At 38.4% G+C, this 19,646-nt stretch overlaps 1 protein-coding gene across 14 annotated transcripts in view; it reads left to right on the top strand.

The window, feature by feature from the left end:
* TASP1 (taspase 1) overlaps positions 1-19,646 on the top strand; it is a 353,923-nt gene that overhangs the window by 294,191 nt on the left and 40,086 nt on the right. For 10 of the 14 annotated variants that reach the window (XR_007515370.1, XM_049868969.1, XM_049868966.1 and 7 more), the window contains 2 exons: positions 841-951; positions 18,392-18,465. Coding sequence is in view for 11 of the 14 variants with exons in the window: in XM_049868969.1 (XP_049724926.1) it covers positions 841-951; positions 18,392-18,465 (185 nt within the window). In the remaining 3 variants the exon portion in view is untranslated. Of the gene's footprint in view, positions 1-840; positions 952-18,391; positions 18,466-19,646 lie in introns of those variants that run through there. The other 4 variants (XR_007515372.1, XM_049868965.1, XM_049868964.1 and 1 more) reach the window with 2 other exon arrangements.

Here is a 19,646-nt window from a genome sequence, read left to right as displayed (position 1 = left end):
CTCTGTCCTTATTGGATTATGTTTTCTTTTTCCATCCATTTACTGGGGCTTGGGGAGTGAGTGGAGATAAATATATGTGTTTAATCTAAGTTTAACCAGAAGCTCCCCCAAATCTAATTTGGCTGGATTTTATTTTTACTACTTTCTTTGATAGTGCTTGGGTTAATTTTACATTTGTTCTCCACGTGCTCACATGCGGTGCCAGATGTTCAAAGAAGATGTCCTTGGGGAAGAAGAATGAGGGATTTTAAAATGTAATGTTCTTGAAATGCTTACAACAGTTCAGTGTGTGAGCGCTCAAGGAGACCCGACTATTTCTAACCACCAGACTCTCGTAGTAGAAATACATTTTCACCCTTATTTGTGTAAACCATCAGGAACATTTTTAAATCTTTGTAATAAAGTTTGTGGCTCATTGTTTAAAATTTAATTTAAGGTAGTAAATCAAAGCTTTTGGTGGCATGCCCCTGACAGCAGGGAGAGCCTGGTAAGTGATCCCTAAGAGCTGATCAAAGGGAGTTGTTGAGCATTTTTTCCTATATTTGTGTTTTGGTCCTTTAATCTGGTAGTGTTTCCAATTCCATTATGAATACAGTAATGTACACTCACTCCCCAGCTCAAGTCTTCTTGGCGGCATCTGGGACCATCTTTGCCAAATGGCCCCTGTTCAGGCCTCAGCCTGGCTTTGTCATCAAGTCTGTACAAGGTAGGAACAATGGTGATTGTCAGAAAAATAATATCTTTCAAGGTCTTGTTGATACCACATATCTGTTCCGGTAATCAAATGAGAATTGAAAATTAAAATTCACTAAAAAATGACTACTAGCCATTTCTGTCTAGGTTCACCTTTCCTCGCCAGTGAAGATGGCGTGCTTGGGGGAGTGATTGTCCTCCGGTCTTGCAGATGCCCTGCAGAGCCTGACTCCTCACAAAATAAGCAGAGACTTCTAGGTAAGTTAGACATATATACATTATGTATGTGTCTTTCTCTTTCATTTCTGAAGACATGAAAAGATTTATACACTTAAGTCAATGATTTTAAGTGGTGGGAGGGTTAGGATGCTCTGTTTATATCTAAACATCTCTGCTTTACTGATCTTTTCCATAGGTAAACATGTAAAAGATTAATGTTAATTTTTAAGTACATAGTTTTCAAATAGGCTTAGAACCTAGAGCCTTTACTAAAGTTCAGTATTAAGAATGATGGGCCAAAGCAGTTGAGATGACCCATAACAATATACACAGTAATATAGAAAAAACCATGTGAAGAGCTACTGGCCTCGAAGTCAGTCCTGGCACCTCTGCTTATAGGCTGTCATGCCTCTGTGCATCCACCTTAATGTTCCACGCTACCTCTTCATCTATAAAATAAGGACATCTGCCCTGCCCTCTTTGTAAAGCTGTGGGGAAGGAGGTTCAAATGAGTTTTTTGCAGATTTGCAGATGTCCGTCCAGGTATGTGGGTTTATATCTAGCTAGGGGTACCAGTGTGGAAACCCTGGTGGTGTAGTGGTTAAGAGCTACAGCTGCTAACCAAAAGGCTAGCAGTTCGAATCCACCAGGCGCTCTTTGGAAACTCTATGAGGTGGTTCTACTCTGTCCTGTAAGGTCGCTATGAGTCGGAATCGACTAGACAGCAGAGGCTCAATGGTCAATGGGTCAGGGGTACCAGTGGGAATGAAACCCAGACTCCCTCCATTGACCAAGTCATTGACTTGTAGGGTTGCCTCTGCAGAGTTGCAGGGTGCCTTGTTCTAATTTATCCATCCAGAGGGAAAATCCACACAAAGCTTCCATATAAGCTAGCAGGGGCCTCAATGTATTATTTTTTAATTATCTTTTTAATTGAAGTATACATGCATTCATAAGAGTATACAAATCATAACTTTAGCTGCTTGATGAATTGTCATAAAGTGAACACACTCATATAGTCAGCACCTAGATAAAAAAAATAGATCTTCACAAACCACCAAAGCTCCCTTTGTACCCTCTCCATCTCTGTGCCCTCCAAAGTTAAGCACTATCCTGACTTCTGGCACCATGATGGTTTTACCTATTTTTGTATATTATATAAATGGAATCATAGAATATATACATTTGTGCCTGCTATCTTTCAGTAAACATTATGCCTGTTAGACTCATCCATGTCACATGTGGCAGTAGGTGTTCATTTTCATCCCTATATAGTATTCTGTTGTATGAATATACCACAGTGTATTTATCCATTCTTCTGTAGGCCATCCTCAGGGGCAGTGGTAATTCAACCCTTTCTATAACTTCCCTTACAGAAAGTGTGGTGGTGCCTGATGTGTACTGTATGATTGTTGTGGATCGCTGTAGTGCAAGTCCTTTCACATTCTGAGGTTCTATGAATTGACAAAATAAAAGGCTGAGTATTTCTTAGTATAAAAAGTATTCTTTAATATAGAAACCCGAAGAATTTCATGAAAAGGTTTCTCTTACTCCTCGTAGGAGAAAAGTGCACTTTCCTGTGAAAGGCCTCTTTTTCCACCTGGACTGACCATCAATCTCATTGCTTTTCTTGGTATAGACTCTCTTTCTCTACATTGTCATGGTATCCAGGTTGCTCCCCAAGAAATTATTTCTTTTAATAATTTATTTCATTCTTGTTGAAAATATACACAGCAAAACATACATCAGCTCAGTAATTTCTGTATGTACGATTCAGTGATGTTGATTGTACTCCTCAAGTTGTACAACCATTCTTACCCTCATTTTCTAAATTATTCCTCCCCTATTAACATAAACTCACTGCCCCCTAAGTTTCCTATCTAGTCGTTTGAGTTGCTGTTGTCAATGCTCAAGGCAGCCATTTTTTACTAGTTAAGCTAAACTGTTGTTTGGTTTTAAGAAGACTTCGGGAGATATTTTTGGTTTAGAGTTTAAGGTTTAAAGATTATCTCAGGGTAATAGTTTCAGGGGTTCATCCAGCCTCTAGGGCTCCAGAAAAACTGGATTCCATGGGAATGTGAAATTCTGTTCTACATATTCCCCCTTTTGATCAGGATTCTTCTATAGAATCTTAATAATGTTCAGTAATAGTAAAAAATAGTAGCTGGGCACAATTCAGTTCTTCTGGTCTCATGGCAAAGGAAGCATGTTCATGGAGGCAATTAGCCACACATTCCATTTCCTCCTCTTATCCCTGACTCTTCTTCTTCCTGTATTGCTCCAAGTGAATACAGGCCAAGTGTTGTGCCTTAGATGACCACTTGCAAGCATTTAAAACCCCAGGTACAACACAATAAGCTAGGAGGTAGAACAGAAGCTCTAAACACGTTACTAGGCCAGTTAACTGGGATATTTCATGAAGCTGGACCCTAAACCTTGAAAGCAAGTAATCAAATCCCATAAGATGTTTTCTTGTAAATAAACAGACTCAGCAGCTACTCTTTTTTTAAATCGTTGTAAATATGTCTCACAACTTTTGCCGGTTCAACTTCTTCCAAGTATACAATTTTTTTGACAGCGATTACATTAATTAGTTGTGCAACCCTACCCTTAATCAATGTGATTTTTTCATCATTGTAAACCAAAAATCAGTCCTCTGTAAGCAGTACTGCCCCCACTTTCTCTTCCCTCCAGCTCCTGGCAGGCATTAATAATTTTGGTCTCTACACATTTGCCTGTTCTTGTCTTTTTATATAGGTGAGGTCATATGATATTTGTCCTTTTGGGATTGACTTATTTCACTCAGCATAATGTCTTCAAGCTCCACCCATATTGTAGCATGTATCAAGACTTCATTTCTCTTACTGACTGTGTAGTATTCCATTGTATACATGTACCACATTTTATTTACCTGTTGGTTTATATATATTTACATATATATACACACACACACACACACACACACACAGATATACACCTCATTGGTTTGCTCCTCTGGAGAACACAGCCTAAGGTATTTGGAAGTGGAAGAGTGGGGTGTTGATCTGACAGATACCTAAATGTGGAAGCGGTTTCAAAATTGGGGAATGAGTAGAGGCTGGAAGAGTTTTAAGGTTCCTTCTAGTAAAAGCCTAGATTGCCTGGAAGAGACTGATGGTAGAAATATGGACATCAAAGGCAATTATGGTGAGGACTCAGAAGGAAGTGAGGAGAGCAATAGAGAAAGTCTCTGTCATCTTAGAGAATCATGGCACCAGCAACAGAATGTTGCTATAAATGTGGACATTAAATGTACTTCTGGTGAGGCTTTAAAAGAAAACGACAGACATGTGATTGGACAATGGAGGAAGGGTGGTGCTTTTTATGCAGTGGCAAAGAACTTGTCTAAATTGTGTTCAAATGTTTGGTGGAAGGTAGAATTTGTAAGTGATGAACTTGGCTATCTGGATGATGAGATTTCTAAGCAAGATCTTAAAGAGGCAATGTGATTTCTCCTTGCCACTTATAGTAAAATGCAAGAGGAAAGAGAAGGACTTAAAAATGAACTGTGCAAAATGAAAACAACTTAAAAATTTGGAAAATTCTGTTGGACAAACTAAGGACGTATGTCCTAGAATGTTCATGAAGGATGTGACTACACAATCTTTTGTTAAATAGATTAAGCCTGTGACTGATGTATCTAACCAGCTACCACAGCAGAAAACCCATCAGCTTAGACTGAAGGGGACAGAGAAAAATGAAAGGAAAGAATGCTGTCTGCCTCTTAGAATTCTACAGGCAGTAAACAGGCCAAAGGAGCTACATCTCTTGTCCTCCAAGAAAAGAAAGGACCATCCCTGGAGCAGCTAGCAAATCAGCAGAACTGTTGGAAGGAGCACAGGAAGCAGAGCCTTCTCGGTTTCAAAGTGTGGGACCACAGTATCCTGGATCTCAAAGAGTGGGGCCACAGCCTCCAAGGTTTCAAAGAGTCACTTCTTTGGATCTTCACCAACTCAGTTCTGGAGTGTGGGGCTGCTGTTAAGGTGTACCAATGAAAGCTGAGGGGCAGGGATGCCATGCCTAAGGGGCAGAAGTACAGGGCCTGCCACAGCTGAGGGGGTGGGGTTACCACTCAGATGGACTAGGAGAATGTGGCCACCTGAAGCAAGAGAGCAGAGTTGCTATCGGAGAGGACCTGGAAGGTGGAGCTGAAATGCAGAATTCAGAGGGTGTGGCCAACACTCAGAGTCTGGAGGGCAGGGACTTTGCCCAGATGGTCTCAGAGAAGAATATTTTCAAGCCTTGAGAGCTAATGTAATTTGTTCTGCTGGGTTTGGGACTTGCTTGCTGCTTGTTATCCCTTCTTTCCCTTCAATTTCTCCCATTTGTAATGGAAATGTCTACCTTATGTCTGTTCCACCATTGTACTTTGGAAACAGATAACTTGTATTCTGAATTTCACAGATTCACAAGCGAAGAGGAATTTTGTTCAAGCATAGAATATGCCTAAAATCTCACCCATATTTCATTTAAGTGATTCAGAAGATAAGATTTTGGATTTGGAGTTGATTTAAGGCTTTTGGGATGATGCGATGGGGTGAATGTGTTTCACATGTGGCAAGAACATGAATTTGGGGGGCCAAAGGGTGGAATGTTATGGATTGAATTATGTCCCCCCAGAATATGTGTTGCAAATCCTAATGTCTAACCTCTTGGTTAGCAGCTGTAGCACTTAACCACTATGCCACCAGGGTTTCCATAGCAGCACTAGATAACACAGTGGGCATGTAGGTTGTTTCCCATTTTGGCTGCTGTGAATAGTGCTGCAGTGAAAATTGTTCTAGTCTCTGTTTGAGCTCTTCTTTCAAGTTTTTTGGATATATACCTAGGAGGGGAATTGCTGAGTCATATGGTAGTTCTATTTTTAGTTTTTTGAGGAATTGCCACATTGTTTTCCCCAATGGCTATACCAATTTGTATTTTCACCAGCAATGGATAAGAGTTTCAGTTTCCCACACACCTTCACCAACATTTGTTATTTTCCATCCTAGCAGGAATTAAGTGGTATCCGTTGTGTTTTTGATTTACACCTCTCTGATGGCTAATGACATTGAGTATCTTTTCATGTGTTTGGTGGCCATTTGAATGTGCTTCTTGGTAAAATGTCTGTCCAAGTCTTTTGCCCATATTTTGATTGAGTTATTTGCCTTTTTGTTATTATGTTGTCAAAGTTTTATATATGTTTTGGTTATTAGATTCTTATTGCATTTATGGTTTCTGAAGACACTACCCCAGTCAGTAGCTTGTCTTTTCACTTTTTTGGTAAAGTCTTTTGATGAGCAAAAGTTTTTAATTTTTATAAGGCCCCATATTTTATCTTTTACTGTTTGGCTTTTGTTATTGTATTAAGTAATCCATTGTTAAAAGCTAGGCCCAACAGCATTACGCCTGCATTTTCTTCTCAGAATTTTATGGTTTTAATTTTCACATTTAGGTCTCTAATCCATTTTGAATTGTTTTTGTGTATGGTGTGAGGCATGTGTTCTGTTTCATTTTTCTGCATGTGGAAATTCAGTTTTCCCTGCACCATTTATTGACGAGAATCTTCTTTCTCCATGGAATGGACTTAGCACCTGTATCAAAAATCAGTTGATTATTGATGTGTGGGTCTATTTCTGTACTTTGAATTCTATTCCATTGGTCTATGTGTCTGTTAAGGAGCCCTCATAGTGAAGTAGTTAAGTGCTTGACTGCTAACTGAAAGGTCGGCAGTTTGAACCCACCAGCTGCTTAGGGGAAAGACGTGGCAGCCTGCTTCCATAAAAATTACAGCCTTAGAAACTCAGTGGGGCAGTTGCACTCTGTCCTATGGGGTCGCTGTGAGTGAGAATGGAACCAATGGGAATGGGTTTGGTTTTTTTGGTTTTATGTGTCTATTGATAAACCAAAAGCCAAACCAAACCCACTGCTGTTGAGTCTGACTCACAGTGACCCTTTAGGACAGAGTAGAACTGCCCATTAGAGTTTCCAAGGAGTGACTGGTAGATTCGAACTGCTGACTTTTTGGTTAGAAGCCAAGCTCTTCACCACCGCACCACCAGGGCTCCCTTGACAAACAGGGCCCCGGGAATCGTTGGTACACCAATTGAGATGTTTCAACAAATGGATGCAGTCCTGGAAGTGCATACTTATCTATGCCAAGAAATTTGGATGACAGCTGCCTGTTCAACCAATTTACACCTATTCCAAAGAAAGGTGATCCATCAGAATGTGAAAATTATCAAACCAATATCATTAATATCACACGCAAGTAAAATTTTGCTGAAGATAGTTCAAAAGTGGTTGCAGCAGTACCTTGACAGGAACTGCCAGAAATTCAAGCTGGGTGCAGAAGAGGATGTATAACAAGGGATATCATTGCTTATTTCAGATGGACCCTGGCTGAATGCAGAGAATACCAGAAAGATGTTTAGCTGTGTTTTATTGACTATGCAAAGGCATTTGACTCTGTGGATCATAACATATTATGGATAACATTGCGAAGAATGGGAATTCCAAAACACTCAATTGTGCTTGTGTGGAACCTGTACATAGACCAAGAGGCAGTTGTTTAAACAGAACAAGGCGACACTGTGTGGTTTAAAGTCAGGAAAGGTATACATCAGGTTTGTATCCTTTCCCCATATTTACTCAATCTGTCTGCTGAGCAAATAATCCAAGAAGCTTGACTGTGTGAAGAAGAATGAAGAATCAGGATTGGGGGAAGGTTCATTAACAACCTGTGTTACGCAGATGACTCAACCTTGCTTGCTGCAAATGAAGAGGACTTGAAACACTTACTAATAAGGATCAGAGGCTACCTCTTTCAGTATGAATTACACCTCAACAATAAAGAAAACAAAAATCCTCACAACTGGATCAATAAGCAACATCATGATAAATGGAGAAAAGATTGAAATTGTCAAGGATTTCATTTTACTTGGATCCACCATCAATGCGCATGGAAGCAGCAGTCAGGAAATCAAACGATGCATTGTATTGGGCACTTCTGCTGCAAAAGACCTCTTTAAAGTATTAAAAGGCAAAGATTTTCCTTTAAGGACTAAGTTGCCCTGACCCAACCCATGGTGTTTTTAATTGCCTGATACACAAGCAAAAGCTGGACAATGAGTAAGGAAGACCAAAGTAGAATTGTCGACTTTGAATTGTGGTGTTAATGAAGAATATTAAATATACCATACACTGCCAAAAGAGCGAACAAGTCTGACTTAGGAGAAGTACAGCCAGAATGCTCCTTAGAAGCAAGGATGACAAGACTTTGTCTCACATACTTTGGACATGTTATCATGAGGGACCAGTGCCTGGAGAAGGACCTTATGCTTGGCAAAGAAGAGGGTCATCGAAAAAGAGGAAGCCCCTCAACGAGATGGATTGACATAGTGGCTGCAATAATGGGCTCAAGCATAACAACAATTATAAGGATGGTGCAGCACCTGGCAGTGTTTTGTTCTGTTGTACATAGGATTGCTATGAGTTGGAACCAACTCGATGGCACCTAAAAACAATAACAAAAACATTGTTAAACCGTTACCAGATGGTTTTGGTTATTGTAGCTGTGTATTATGTTTTAATATCATGAAGTGTGAGTTTCTCTTTCAACAACATTCCTCTCTTTCAATGTTGCTTTAGCTATTTGGGGCCTCTTGCCATTCTGTATCAAGTGGAGGATTGGCTTTTCCATTTCTGTAAAGAAAGCTGTTGAAATTTTGATTGTGATTGTACTGAATCTATAGATCACTTTGGGTAGTATTGACATCTTAACATTATTAAGTCTTCCAATACATGGATATGGAACATCTTTCCATTTGCTTAAGTCTTTAAGCTCTTTCAGCAGTGTTTTATAATTTTCTTTGTATAAATCTTTCACATCCCTGGTTAAATTTATTCCTAGGTATTTTAGTCTCTTAGATGCCACTATAAGTGAAATTGTTTCCCTAATTTCACTTTCAGATTTCTCATTGCTGGTGTATAGAAATCCAACTGATTGATTTTTGTTTGCTGACCTTGTACCCTGCCACTTTTCTGAATTCCTCTATTAGCTCTAGAAGCTTCTTGCATATTCTTTGGGATTTTCTATATGTATCATTATGTCATCTTCAAATAGAGATAATTTGACTTCTTTTTTAATCTGGATACCTTATATTGAAAAAAAAATTTTTTTTTTTTTTTTGGGAATGGCCACCTTTTGTTAAACCAAGACAGATAGTGGTTTTCTTCATTATTTTAATTATTGTTGAATCATTTGAATATTCTTCCACAGTTAGACAGCAGGGAGTTTGTTTAAGAAATATGAGAGGTTCACCTGGGCCTGGCAATTAAATTCAGAATAAGAACCCTTAGTATTTTGGCGATGAGGCAGTTATTAAAACTACTTCATAAATTGTCCCCAGGAAGGAGTGTCACAGTTCTTTACTGATCCTGGACTCTTGGCCATTTGAGTTAATCTTGGGGAAAAAGGGGTGTGTGTTTGGCCAGTAGCCTTTGTGCCAAGCCAGTGTTGGAGTCTTTCATACACAATGCATTTTAGGCCCACAGTCTAACCAGATCCTGATCATCTGACGGCACACGTGGTAATTGTTACCTTCCTGACAGTCAGCCCTACCCTCCTCAGAGGATAACTTCAGGTTCTTTCCTCTCCAAGGATATGATACTGTTCCCAATTTTCTCGCTACCCCCACCCCTTTTTCCTCTTTCATTATAAATTGTTTCATGTATTTTTAATAGAAGAAAGTAATGAATTTGTAAGTTATAAAGAATAATAATAAAATGAACACCTGTGGACCCACCACCCAGCTTAAGAAATCAGCCCATTACCCGTATCTTTGAAGCCCCATGTGGGCCTCTCTGATCTTCCCGCCCTGCTTTTCGCCATCTTTTATTTCATGTGTACCCTCCTTGCTTTTTCTTAGTTTTTTCACATTTCTCTGCATCTCTGAATGATACGTATTGCTTAGCTTTGCTTCATTTTGAATTTGATAGAAATAGTATCTTACCTTATAATTTCTTCTGTGAGATTTTTTTTGCAGTTTCTTCTGCAATTACCTGAAAGGATAATGAGTCCCTTTATCATTTTAGACTTAGCCCTATCAAATGAAATTGTTTTGCAGTTGCCAATTAGAAATTGAAAATGGTGATCCCCTGCCCCTCTTTCTCAAAACAGGCAAAGTTCTTTGTCAGGTAATTTTTTGTTGTTGTGTCTGTTATCAAAACATGCTGTGGTTTAAAAATAAAAAATGTTACATTTAGTTGATGCTTCCTGGAACGTTATAAAGACAAAAGGTCATTTTACTGTAAGTTAAAATTCCAAACCACCTTTTTGGTTTTACAGGCATTAAACATTTGGCAAGCATGTATAAACACATGTACTCCACAGGAGCTTCATTCTCCGGGCACCAGCGGCACCACTTATTTCTATTACATAGTACATGCCACTGCAAGCACTTATGAGTAGGCATTTCTGCCCGCACTCACACGATCATAAAAATAGCTGTCCGAGAAAAGGCAAATTAGCGTTTAGGCTGGTAGTGAGAAAAGGCAATTACGGGTGTTTGTCTGATGTTAATGTTTGTCTTAAAAATGGAATGAAAATCCTTGTTCTGTAAGCAAGGCCTTTGTCAGTCATGGTGGGAAGTTTATGTCTTTAGTGCCTCAGCAATGGTTTGGAATTATGAAATTCTCACTATAATCTTAGAAGGTAGGCTGGCATTTTGATCCTCATTTAAGGTCGGATGGAAGCAAGCAGATTAAGTAACTTATTCTTAGATGCAAAGTGAATAAGGAAGACATTTAAACTTTTCAACTGAATTGCATTAATCTACTGAGGCTAGTACTCTCAGATTTAAAATTTTTAGGAGTAGTTTTTGTTTTAAAAACACAGAAGATGCTGATTACAAGTAGCTGTAATATCCTGCCTTATTAACCATAGAACTTTTCTTCCCATACTTTTAAAAAATGGAAAATAGTTTTCCATCTGTAGTTTTCTTCTCCAGCATAAGTATAGTTCTAGCTGTACTCAAACCAAGTAGTTATTTTTTTGTTTTTGTTGCCAGAAAGTTTTCCATCTGAAATATAGAATATAAAGATTTATGCATAAGATAACTCTGGTGATTGTGTAATTCTTATGACTGTGGTTATTCTAAAGCTCCAAGTTTGATAGAGCTCACTCTAGCATGAAGTAAAGACTCAGTAAATATTTGTTGAATTAATGAAGTCGTGGCTTTAATAAAACTTGTTTCACTGATTAGTCTTCTATTCAGCCGTGAACGTCCAAGCCCCAGCCCGTGGTCCCCTGTTTCAGGCGGTTTCCAATACAATAAAATGATAAAGCAGGAAAGGGGTTCAAATGTCCCTCAGGGCTTGTACTGGTATTTGATCCACATCTCTCTCTCCGTTTTGAGTCAGTATCCTTCTTTAGTCTTGAACAAATTTGAATGAGCCTTGGAAAGAGGGAATAATCCTTTCCTGGGCTTCATGTAACTGGGATTCTGTGGAGCTCCACCTCGTTCCTCTCAAGGTGGTTCATGGGTGCACGTGTTTCAGGGAAGCAAGTCAACCCAGAGTTGCTTCATGGCTGTAATGGGACATCCATTATATGAATTCCATGTCAGGACAGTAAAGCATCCTTGTATATTACTTTTTTATGAAGATGAGCCCCTTTCTGGGTTATAAAGAACCTAACAATCAAATAGGAAAAACATTTACAGAAATAAAAGAAGGCTGTTATATTTATAGTTCCTCATTCTTCCCATTTAAAAAATGAATTTATCTTTTTCAACAAGAAGTAACTTAAACACCGCATGAAATATCCTAGGGTATGCCACTCAACCTTAGGCTAAGGAGTGGCCGCTGACTTGGCAACTGCCCGGCCCAAGACATTCCGATTTTAGAGTTCTGTTTTCCTTGCAAGAAATTCTGGGATGTAAAGCCAAGCAACACAGTTTTAAATGGGTGAGGGAGCCAGTGCAGCTGGCGGTTGTTAACAATTGGAGGACAACATTAAAAAAAAAAAAAAGGCGACTGAAGGCTTGCTTCTCTCTGATCAGATACAAAAAACTTGGATAAGAAAAACTTGCCGTAACCTTGGTAAGGAAATTTGCTTTGTTTGTCTTAATTTAAACAGGATGACACGTGGATACTTTTTAAAGAGCAAGAGGTGTGCTGGTGAAAGTATCATGCAAGGGGTAGTCAGACCTCTAACATCAGCGGAAGAAGGTGGCAATTTAAATGCCACCAGAAGACAAAGCCTTGCATTTGGCCTAAGGGATGTCGCACATAGCAGAGCGCCACCAAGGCTGCAGTAGAATGGCTATTGGGCATGACACCCACCGGTGAATCCTTTGTTCCAAAGCGTTAAATACAACTTTCCAGTTTGCAGAAAGGCTGGCCTCTAAGCTGCTGCAGAGAGGCCGGCCTCTAAGACGATGAGCGTCCCTGTGAGGTGATGAATTTGTCATTCCTGAGGAGGACATGTGCAGCACATCCCACCTAACCCATTCTCCAGCCCTGGAACAGGAGCAGTAGTGTTGACCCTTTTCTTGGAAGAGAATCCTGCCAAATCCCTGACCATCTACTACATAAAACCCATTCAGGGATTTCTTTAGCACAGTTTTGGGTATTGTTAATATTTCCTGATGGGATCTTTACAAGGTCTGGGAATTTGGGGCAGGCTCACAAATCCTTGGGCATTGGCCTTCTAAAAAACACAAGCCTTCTTGAATCAGTAGATGAGGTTGAAAACAGTCACCAAAAAACCCAAAACCAAACCCTTGCCATCGAGTGGATTCCGGCTCCTAGCAACCCTATGGGATAGAGTAGAACCACCCCATAGGCTTTCCAAGGAACAGCTGGTAGATTAGAACTGCTGACCTTTTGGTTAGCAGCCGAGATCTACTAAAGGTCATGTTTTAGGTAGTCATAAGACATGGGACAATTTGAAAACAGTAGGTAGGAAACCCTGGTGGCGTAGTGGTTAAGTGCTACAGCTGCTAACCAAAGGGTTGGCAGGCGCTCCTTGGAACCTTTATGGGGCAGTTCTACTCTGTCCTGTAGGGTCGCTGTGAGTCGGAATGATGGACTCGAAGGCAATGGGTTTTTAGGTCAGTTTTACATAATAAAGCATTCCTCATGATGGACGATGAAAAATGTATAGTAACTCAGAATGTCATAATCTAAATAGGGATGAAATTGATTTTTCACAGATAATGCTAACAGGATAATTGAGATTCCTAGGGACATTTTTTAAAATTAGAAAATAATGAAAACAAGACAAAATTAAAAAGTTTCATAAGGAATATTGTGGTGAAAATAGGTTGCCCTTCACTCAGTAGCAACTGCGTTGCCAATTTCAGGCTATTCTTCCAGAGAGATCCAATGTATTTACAAATATGGTCTCCTTTCTTTTTTTTTTTTTCCTTTCACAAAAATGGTAGTGCCATTCTTTATACATCGTTCTCCACCTTGCTTTTTTTTGTTTGTTTTAACTAACAATATATCTTGTAGCTGAGTAGTATTTGAAACTGTAACATGTCACATTAATGGGTTCTGAAATAATTTAATAAATCACAAGCAGGATCTTTTAATTGTAATGGATAGAACACAATAGAACTGAGTAGACTAGGTTAATACATTGCAAGTAAAAGGGGAAATATTATTTTGTGAAATTTTAGTCATAAATAAATGTGTATACTGTGTCCACGTTTTTTGTTTTGCTTTTTGTTTTGTTTTCGTTTTCTTACTATGGTGTATGGTCAAAGAGTTTGAAAATCACTCAGTGTAGATGGTTCCATATCCCCCATATAGAACTTCCTTCTTTGTTTTTAATTGCTACATAGTATTTTGTTGCATATAGTAACATAGTTATTTATCTATATTTTTACCTATAACTATACCTCTACCTTTATCTATAACTATACCTATAAAGGTATTGTTATTTATCTATACCTTTAATGTAAGCAATTAACCTGTTTCAAACCTCTTGCTAATTAAAACAATGCTTCAATGAATATCCTTGTGAATATGTCTTTTACATATAAGGGCATATCTGTAGAATAAATACCTAGATGTAAAATTGCTAGGTTAAAGGGTATGTAATTTTGATAAATATTTCAAAATGATCATTCTCCTACCATCATTATAGGAGAGCGTTCTTTTTTCCTCCCTCAGCTACCAGTATTACTTCAAACTTTTTGCTATCTAATAGCTTGATAGTTGAAGGATGGTATCTTATGGTTTTAATTTGCATTTATTTTAATATGAATAATGTAGAATATCTTCTCATGTTTTAGAGCCATTAATATTCCCTTTTGTTCATGTCCTTTTACTTTCTATTTTTAGATATTTGTCTTTTTTATTGATTTGTAGCAGCTCTTTATATATGAAGAAAATTAGCTCTTTGTCCATGATATAAATTGCAGATATTTTCTTCAGTTTATCATTTGCCTCTTGTCTTTTTGTCCCCCTCTTGGCAAAAGAAAAAAAAAAAAACTATAAACATTTATTAATATAGTCAAATGTATTGATTTTGTCTTTTATGGTCTCTTGATTTTGTCGTAGTTTAAAAAGCTTTCCTTACTAGATATTTAAATGTTTTAGATGAGTTGTTCCTTTGGTGTTTGTGAGGAATTTGTCTCAACACATAGCACTAATTATAAATTCCTCTTGTCTATTCTGAGTAAATTTCAGAATAAGAGAATAATGGAAGACCACAGGGTTTTCAATACAACAGTCCAGTTTGAATTCCATTTCATGCCCTTGCTAAAATGACCTAAGTCATTGTCATGGATTGAATTGTGTCCTCCAAAAATATCTGTCAACGGAGCTGGGCCATGATTCTCAGTATTGTGTGACTGTCCACCATTTTATGTGATTTTTCCACCATTTTATGTGATTTTCCTATATGTTCTAAATACTATCACTATGATGTAATAAAATGGATTATCGGCAGTTATGTTGATGAGGTCTACATGATTAGGTAGTGTCTCAAGCCAGTCTCTTTTGAGATATAAAAGAGAGAAGTAAGCAGGGAGACATGGGGACCTCACATCACCAAGAAAGCAGTGCCAGGAGCAGAGCGCATCCTTTGGACCTGAGGTTCCTGCACTGAGATGCTCCCAGACCAAGGGAAGACTGATGACGAGGACCTTCCCCTAGAGCCAACAGAGAAAGCCTTCTCCTGGAGGTGGTGCCCTGAATTTGGACTTCTAGCTTACTGGACTGTGAGAGGATAAGCTTGTCTTTGTTAAAGCCATCCACTTGTGGTATTTCTGTTACAGCAGCACTAGATGACTAAGACAGTCATGTTACTAACTAACCTTTTCCAAACCTCAGGTTCCCCATCTAGCCTTTGCCAAGCTGTAGTATGAAAGCCAATATTTTGGGCATGGTAGCTTCTCAGTTAGTTCCTTCCTCTCCTCCTTCCTTGAAGTCCTCCACCAGGAAATAATTTGTTAAATTAACTTGAGTTATGACATGCTCTGAAGGTAATAAAATAGGATTTCTTTTCAAAAGCATTCTGTACTTTAAACAGTAGACAATCCCTGCTGAGTTTCTGAAGCTAGCCTGAACTAGTAACTAATCACTATATACTGATATGAGTTCTCGCCATTAAAAGCAATGTATTAGCACAGGTCAATCTAATTTTTTTTCTTGTAATTGTGTTTGTGAAAACAATATAAGCTGAATTTCTGGACGTTGAGTTACTTTATGAATTTCTAAGCTCTATATCTAGAAATTTTATTGAAAACTCTTCAATATAAAAAAAAATCATTTATTGGAGCCAGTCAATGCACCCTAATTTATCCTGTTTTGTAAATTTAGGTTTTTGTATATATTACATTTCCTGAAAGCAGTCTATGTTTGTAGAGAGAATAATATATTTTAAAATCATCTGAATTGTATGGCTTTTTTAAAAAATAGATCGCAGTGTTTCTATCCTTCACTTTCATGAGTATATTGACTGTATTTTATTTTTCTTTGCTAATTCGTTAGCAATTGCCATCTTAAAAGTTGGGCATAAGGAGAAGCCACGACTTTAGAAACGCCTCAACTTTACATTTGAATGTAATTGCATTGCAGCTACTCTTGCTAGGGAAATTCAGTTAGACCTGAGGGCCTTTGCCCTATTGAGCAATTGGGAGTATGCTAGACCTGCTCTGGACCTGAAGATTTTTGAAGTATAAAGCAGATGTGTGTGGAAGAAAGAGCATCTGGCAAAGAGAACTTGCTTCACTGCGTCATGCTGTTTTCCTGCACTCTAGTGGAGCGTCTGTTGAGCAGGTTGGCAGGTTTGATAATTAATGATGAGAGAGTGAGCCATGTATCTGAGGAACTGCGTTTTGCGCCTTACTGCTGCCTTCTTCCCCACATGTCTGGCAAAGCCTTCAGAGTTAGGATTACTGATCCCACAGTTGAGTCTCAACTCAAACACTTGCCTTCAGGCTTAGTTAACTCAGAGATATAAACAGACGAATGGCCTAGGATACGGAGGATTTAGTGTTGAGCAATGCAGTTTGATTATGAGGGACTTTTGAAATTTTTGTCAAAGTACACAGAGACTTTAAAAAAAAAAAACTTTAAAAGCCCAGAATTTTTAAAATGTGCTTGAAGTGATGTTTTATGTGTATATCTGTATATTTGTGAATTTTTCTTTTTGTAATTTTTAATTTAGATATAATTTCAAGCTTACAGAAAAGTTGCAAGCATAGTCGAAGGTAGTCCCATTATTCCTTTACCCAGATTCAGTCATTGTTTTCACATCCTCGCATTTTTCCACACACACACAATTTTTTTCTGAACTATTTCAGTGTTAGATACAGTGGGTTTATTTACTCTTAAATACTTCACTTATGTGTTTCTTAACAGCAAGGACATTCTTTTAAATAACCACAGAACAATACTCAAAGTAATAAAATTTAACATTTATACATTACTATCTAATCCATTTTATCTAATCCATAGTCCGTTTTCAATCTCTACCAATTGTCTCAATAATGCCTCTTATAATATCCTTACCTTCCCCCTGCGCCCCACCCCGCCTCCAGGGTTCACTCCAGCATTATATATTGCATTTCTTCGTCCCTTTGAATAGGAACAATTTCCCAGCTTTCTTTGTTTTTCTTGACCTTGACATTTTTCAGAGTTTAAGCCAGCTATTTTTAGTAGAGTGATCCTGTATTGGATTTGCCTGTTTTCTCATTCAATGTGGGTTTTTTTGTGTGTGTTTTTGACTGGAATACCACAGAAGTAGTGTGTCTCTGAGATCTTATCAGGTGTCACCTGGTGTCAGTTTGTTGCTTCATTGGTGGTGTTAGCTTTGATCATTTGGTTAAGGTGGAGTCCATCATCATGGGCAGATGACCCAGTAAGCAACGTAAGCACAAGCTTACTTGTGCTTACTCACTAATCTGTAGTGAACAATTTCCATGGGTTTCGCTTTGATGTAGTGTGGTGAAACCCGTGTGAAATTGTTCACTACAGACTAGTAGGCACAAGTAAGCCCTGGTTACCTTGCTTATTGGATAATCCACCCATCCATCAGGTTTCTTACAATGAACTTACATTTTCCCCTTTATGTTTAATAAAAACTTTGTGGAGGAATACTTTGAGCCCGTTCTTCTTCAGATTTTCTCCCACTGGTCTTAGTAACCACAGATGATTTTCTGATTATATCACTTCTGTATTTGTTAGTTGGCATTCTGATATAAGGAAGTTTTCTCTTCTTTCCCATTTATTTATGCATTTATTTGTTTATATCAATATGGACGCATGTTCTTACTTTGTTCAGTGTTTATAATTTATTACTCACTATTTTGATACTCAGATGAGCACAGATTTGGCCAGTGAGAACCTCTTCTGCTGACCCCCATGTCCTTTTCAGAAGTTCCCATCATTCTTTGTGCTCTTCTTTACCATAGGGTCACTATAAGTCAGAATCAACTTGACGGCAATGGGTTTTGTTTTTTTTTACTTTCTGGCACAACAAGATGTTCCAGGCTCATTTTGTATTTTTCTCTGCCCTAGCCCTGCAATTGATATTTCTCCAAAGAATCCTGGTTCCTTTTCATGGAGAATGGTATTTAGAAACCAAGCCATGGGGGTGAGGTGTGTGTGTGTTAAAGGAAACTATGCTACAGAATCTTTACTAAATCATTGTGTGTGAGTGTATGTATGTGTTTAATGTTACAAGTTTCAAACAGAAGAGCATTTATTTTACATGTAATGATCATAAGTTTTGACAAGAAAGAAATACATTTTTCATTTTACAGTAAATGGCATTGCACAGTTTTGAGTACTAAATCATCTTGACATTTATGAAGGAGCAAATGGAAAGTGGGGAAATGAGTGTGTTAAATATAAAGCTATCTTTAACTGTTCTATTAAAAAGCAAAGATTTATTTTCCATCTGTGATCTGAATGTGCCTATTTGTGTTCTCTTCCATGGCAGTGGAATTTCTGTGGAGCCACACGACAGAGAGCATGTGTGTTGGATATATGTCAGCACAGGATGGGAAAGCCAAGGTAAGGTGGAGGGGGGCACTGGGTCATAACCTGAAAACCTTGTAGCAATTGCATAAAACTCCAGCCAGCTAAGTTGATACAAATGAATTTTTTTCAGTCTCTACAGGGCAGTAACTCTGTGATAGTTAACAAGAATCTGATTAAGAACATTTAAAGGTCCTAAAGAAAAATAGGAGATCATTTTTGCTTTGGACAGAGGAGAAGGGGGATTAGGAAAAATCTTTTAAAATTTTAGTTATTTTATTTTTTTTTAATCTTGCTCATCTTCACCTCCTATGAACAATTGGAAAAGAGAAAATGAGATTGGGAAGAGAAGTGGGAGTGAAGCTGATGAGCTTCTAGGAATGGGTGGTTTTGCAAGGAGTGCTGGAAGAGCTAAAGGAAACCAAGACAGAGTAAGCCTAGCCCTGGACCTCATCCCTGTGTGAGTGAGGGCAGAGGGCTGACATGCGTGCTCATATGACCTGGCTCAGGCTCTGGTGAGTGGTCCTCATGGGTAGAGTCAAAGGTCTGTGCCCCGGTGTGCCGTGTGGCTGTGCTCCATGTCCATTGGTGATTCACAACAGTCGCACTGACGTGCACACATCACCTCTTGAGTGGCCTCGCTTACCTGGACTCGTGATAGTTGAGCCTGGGGCTGAAAACATAATCTGTGGATTTAGTTTTATATTGGCCTCTGGTTCTCCTTGTTCATGAAAGTTTTAGAAACAACTGTGGCATACGATGTTTACTTGGCATTAAGGTGCCTCAGTTGCAAAGCTGTGAAGTTAGGCAGCCTCTTTTTTAAAAGATACAGTTTATTTTGCACATTTGGCAATATCATAGTAGTAAAGTAAGGAAACTTCGTATATAAATTGAGTCATTAACAAATAAAGCGTATATATAAAATGAGAAATAGTTTGTTTCTTATTTGTCATATTAACACCCATCCAGGCCAACCTCTGTATATTATCCCGCAAGCCAGTAGCTTCACAGGGCTCCTGTGAGTACAGTTAGTCTAAGAGCATTTCTTCAGACAAAGACTGGCTTATGCTTGTGAAAAGAATACTGAGATTCCCCTGCCTTCTTTGTCTCACTCTCACTTAATACAATATTTATATTGTATTAGCAGAACTATTTCATAAGAGAATGAATAAAGATTGCTTTGTTTCATAGTATTTACAGAAAGGAATTATAATTGT

This window comes from Elephas maximus, chromosome 25, assembly GCF_024166365.1.
Source record: "Elephas maximus indicus isolate mEleMax1 chromosome 25, mEleMax1 primary haplotype, whole genome shotgun sequence".
NCBI lineage: Eukaryota > Metazoa > Chordata > Mammalia > Proboscidea > Elephantidae > Elephas > Elephas maximus.
Note: the sequence above shows the minus strand (reverse complement) of the source record. Positions and strands in the feature narration are given on the sequence as shown.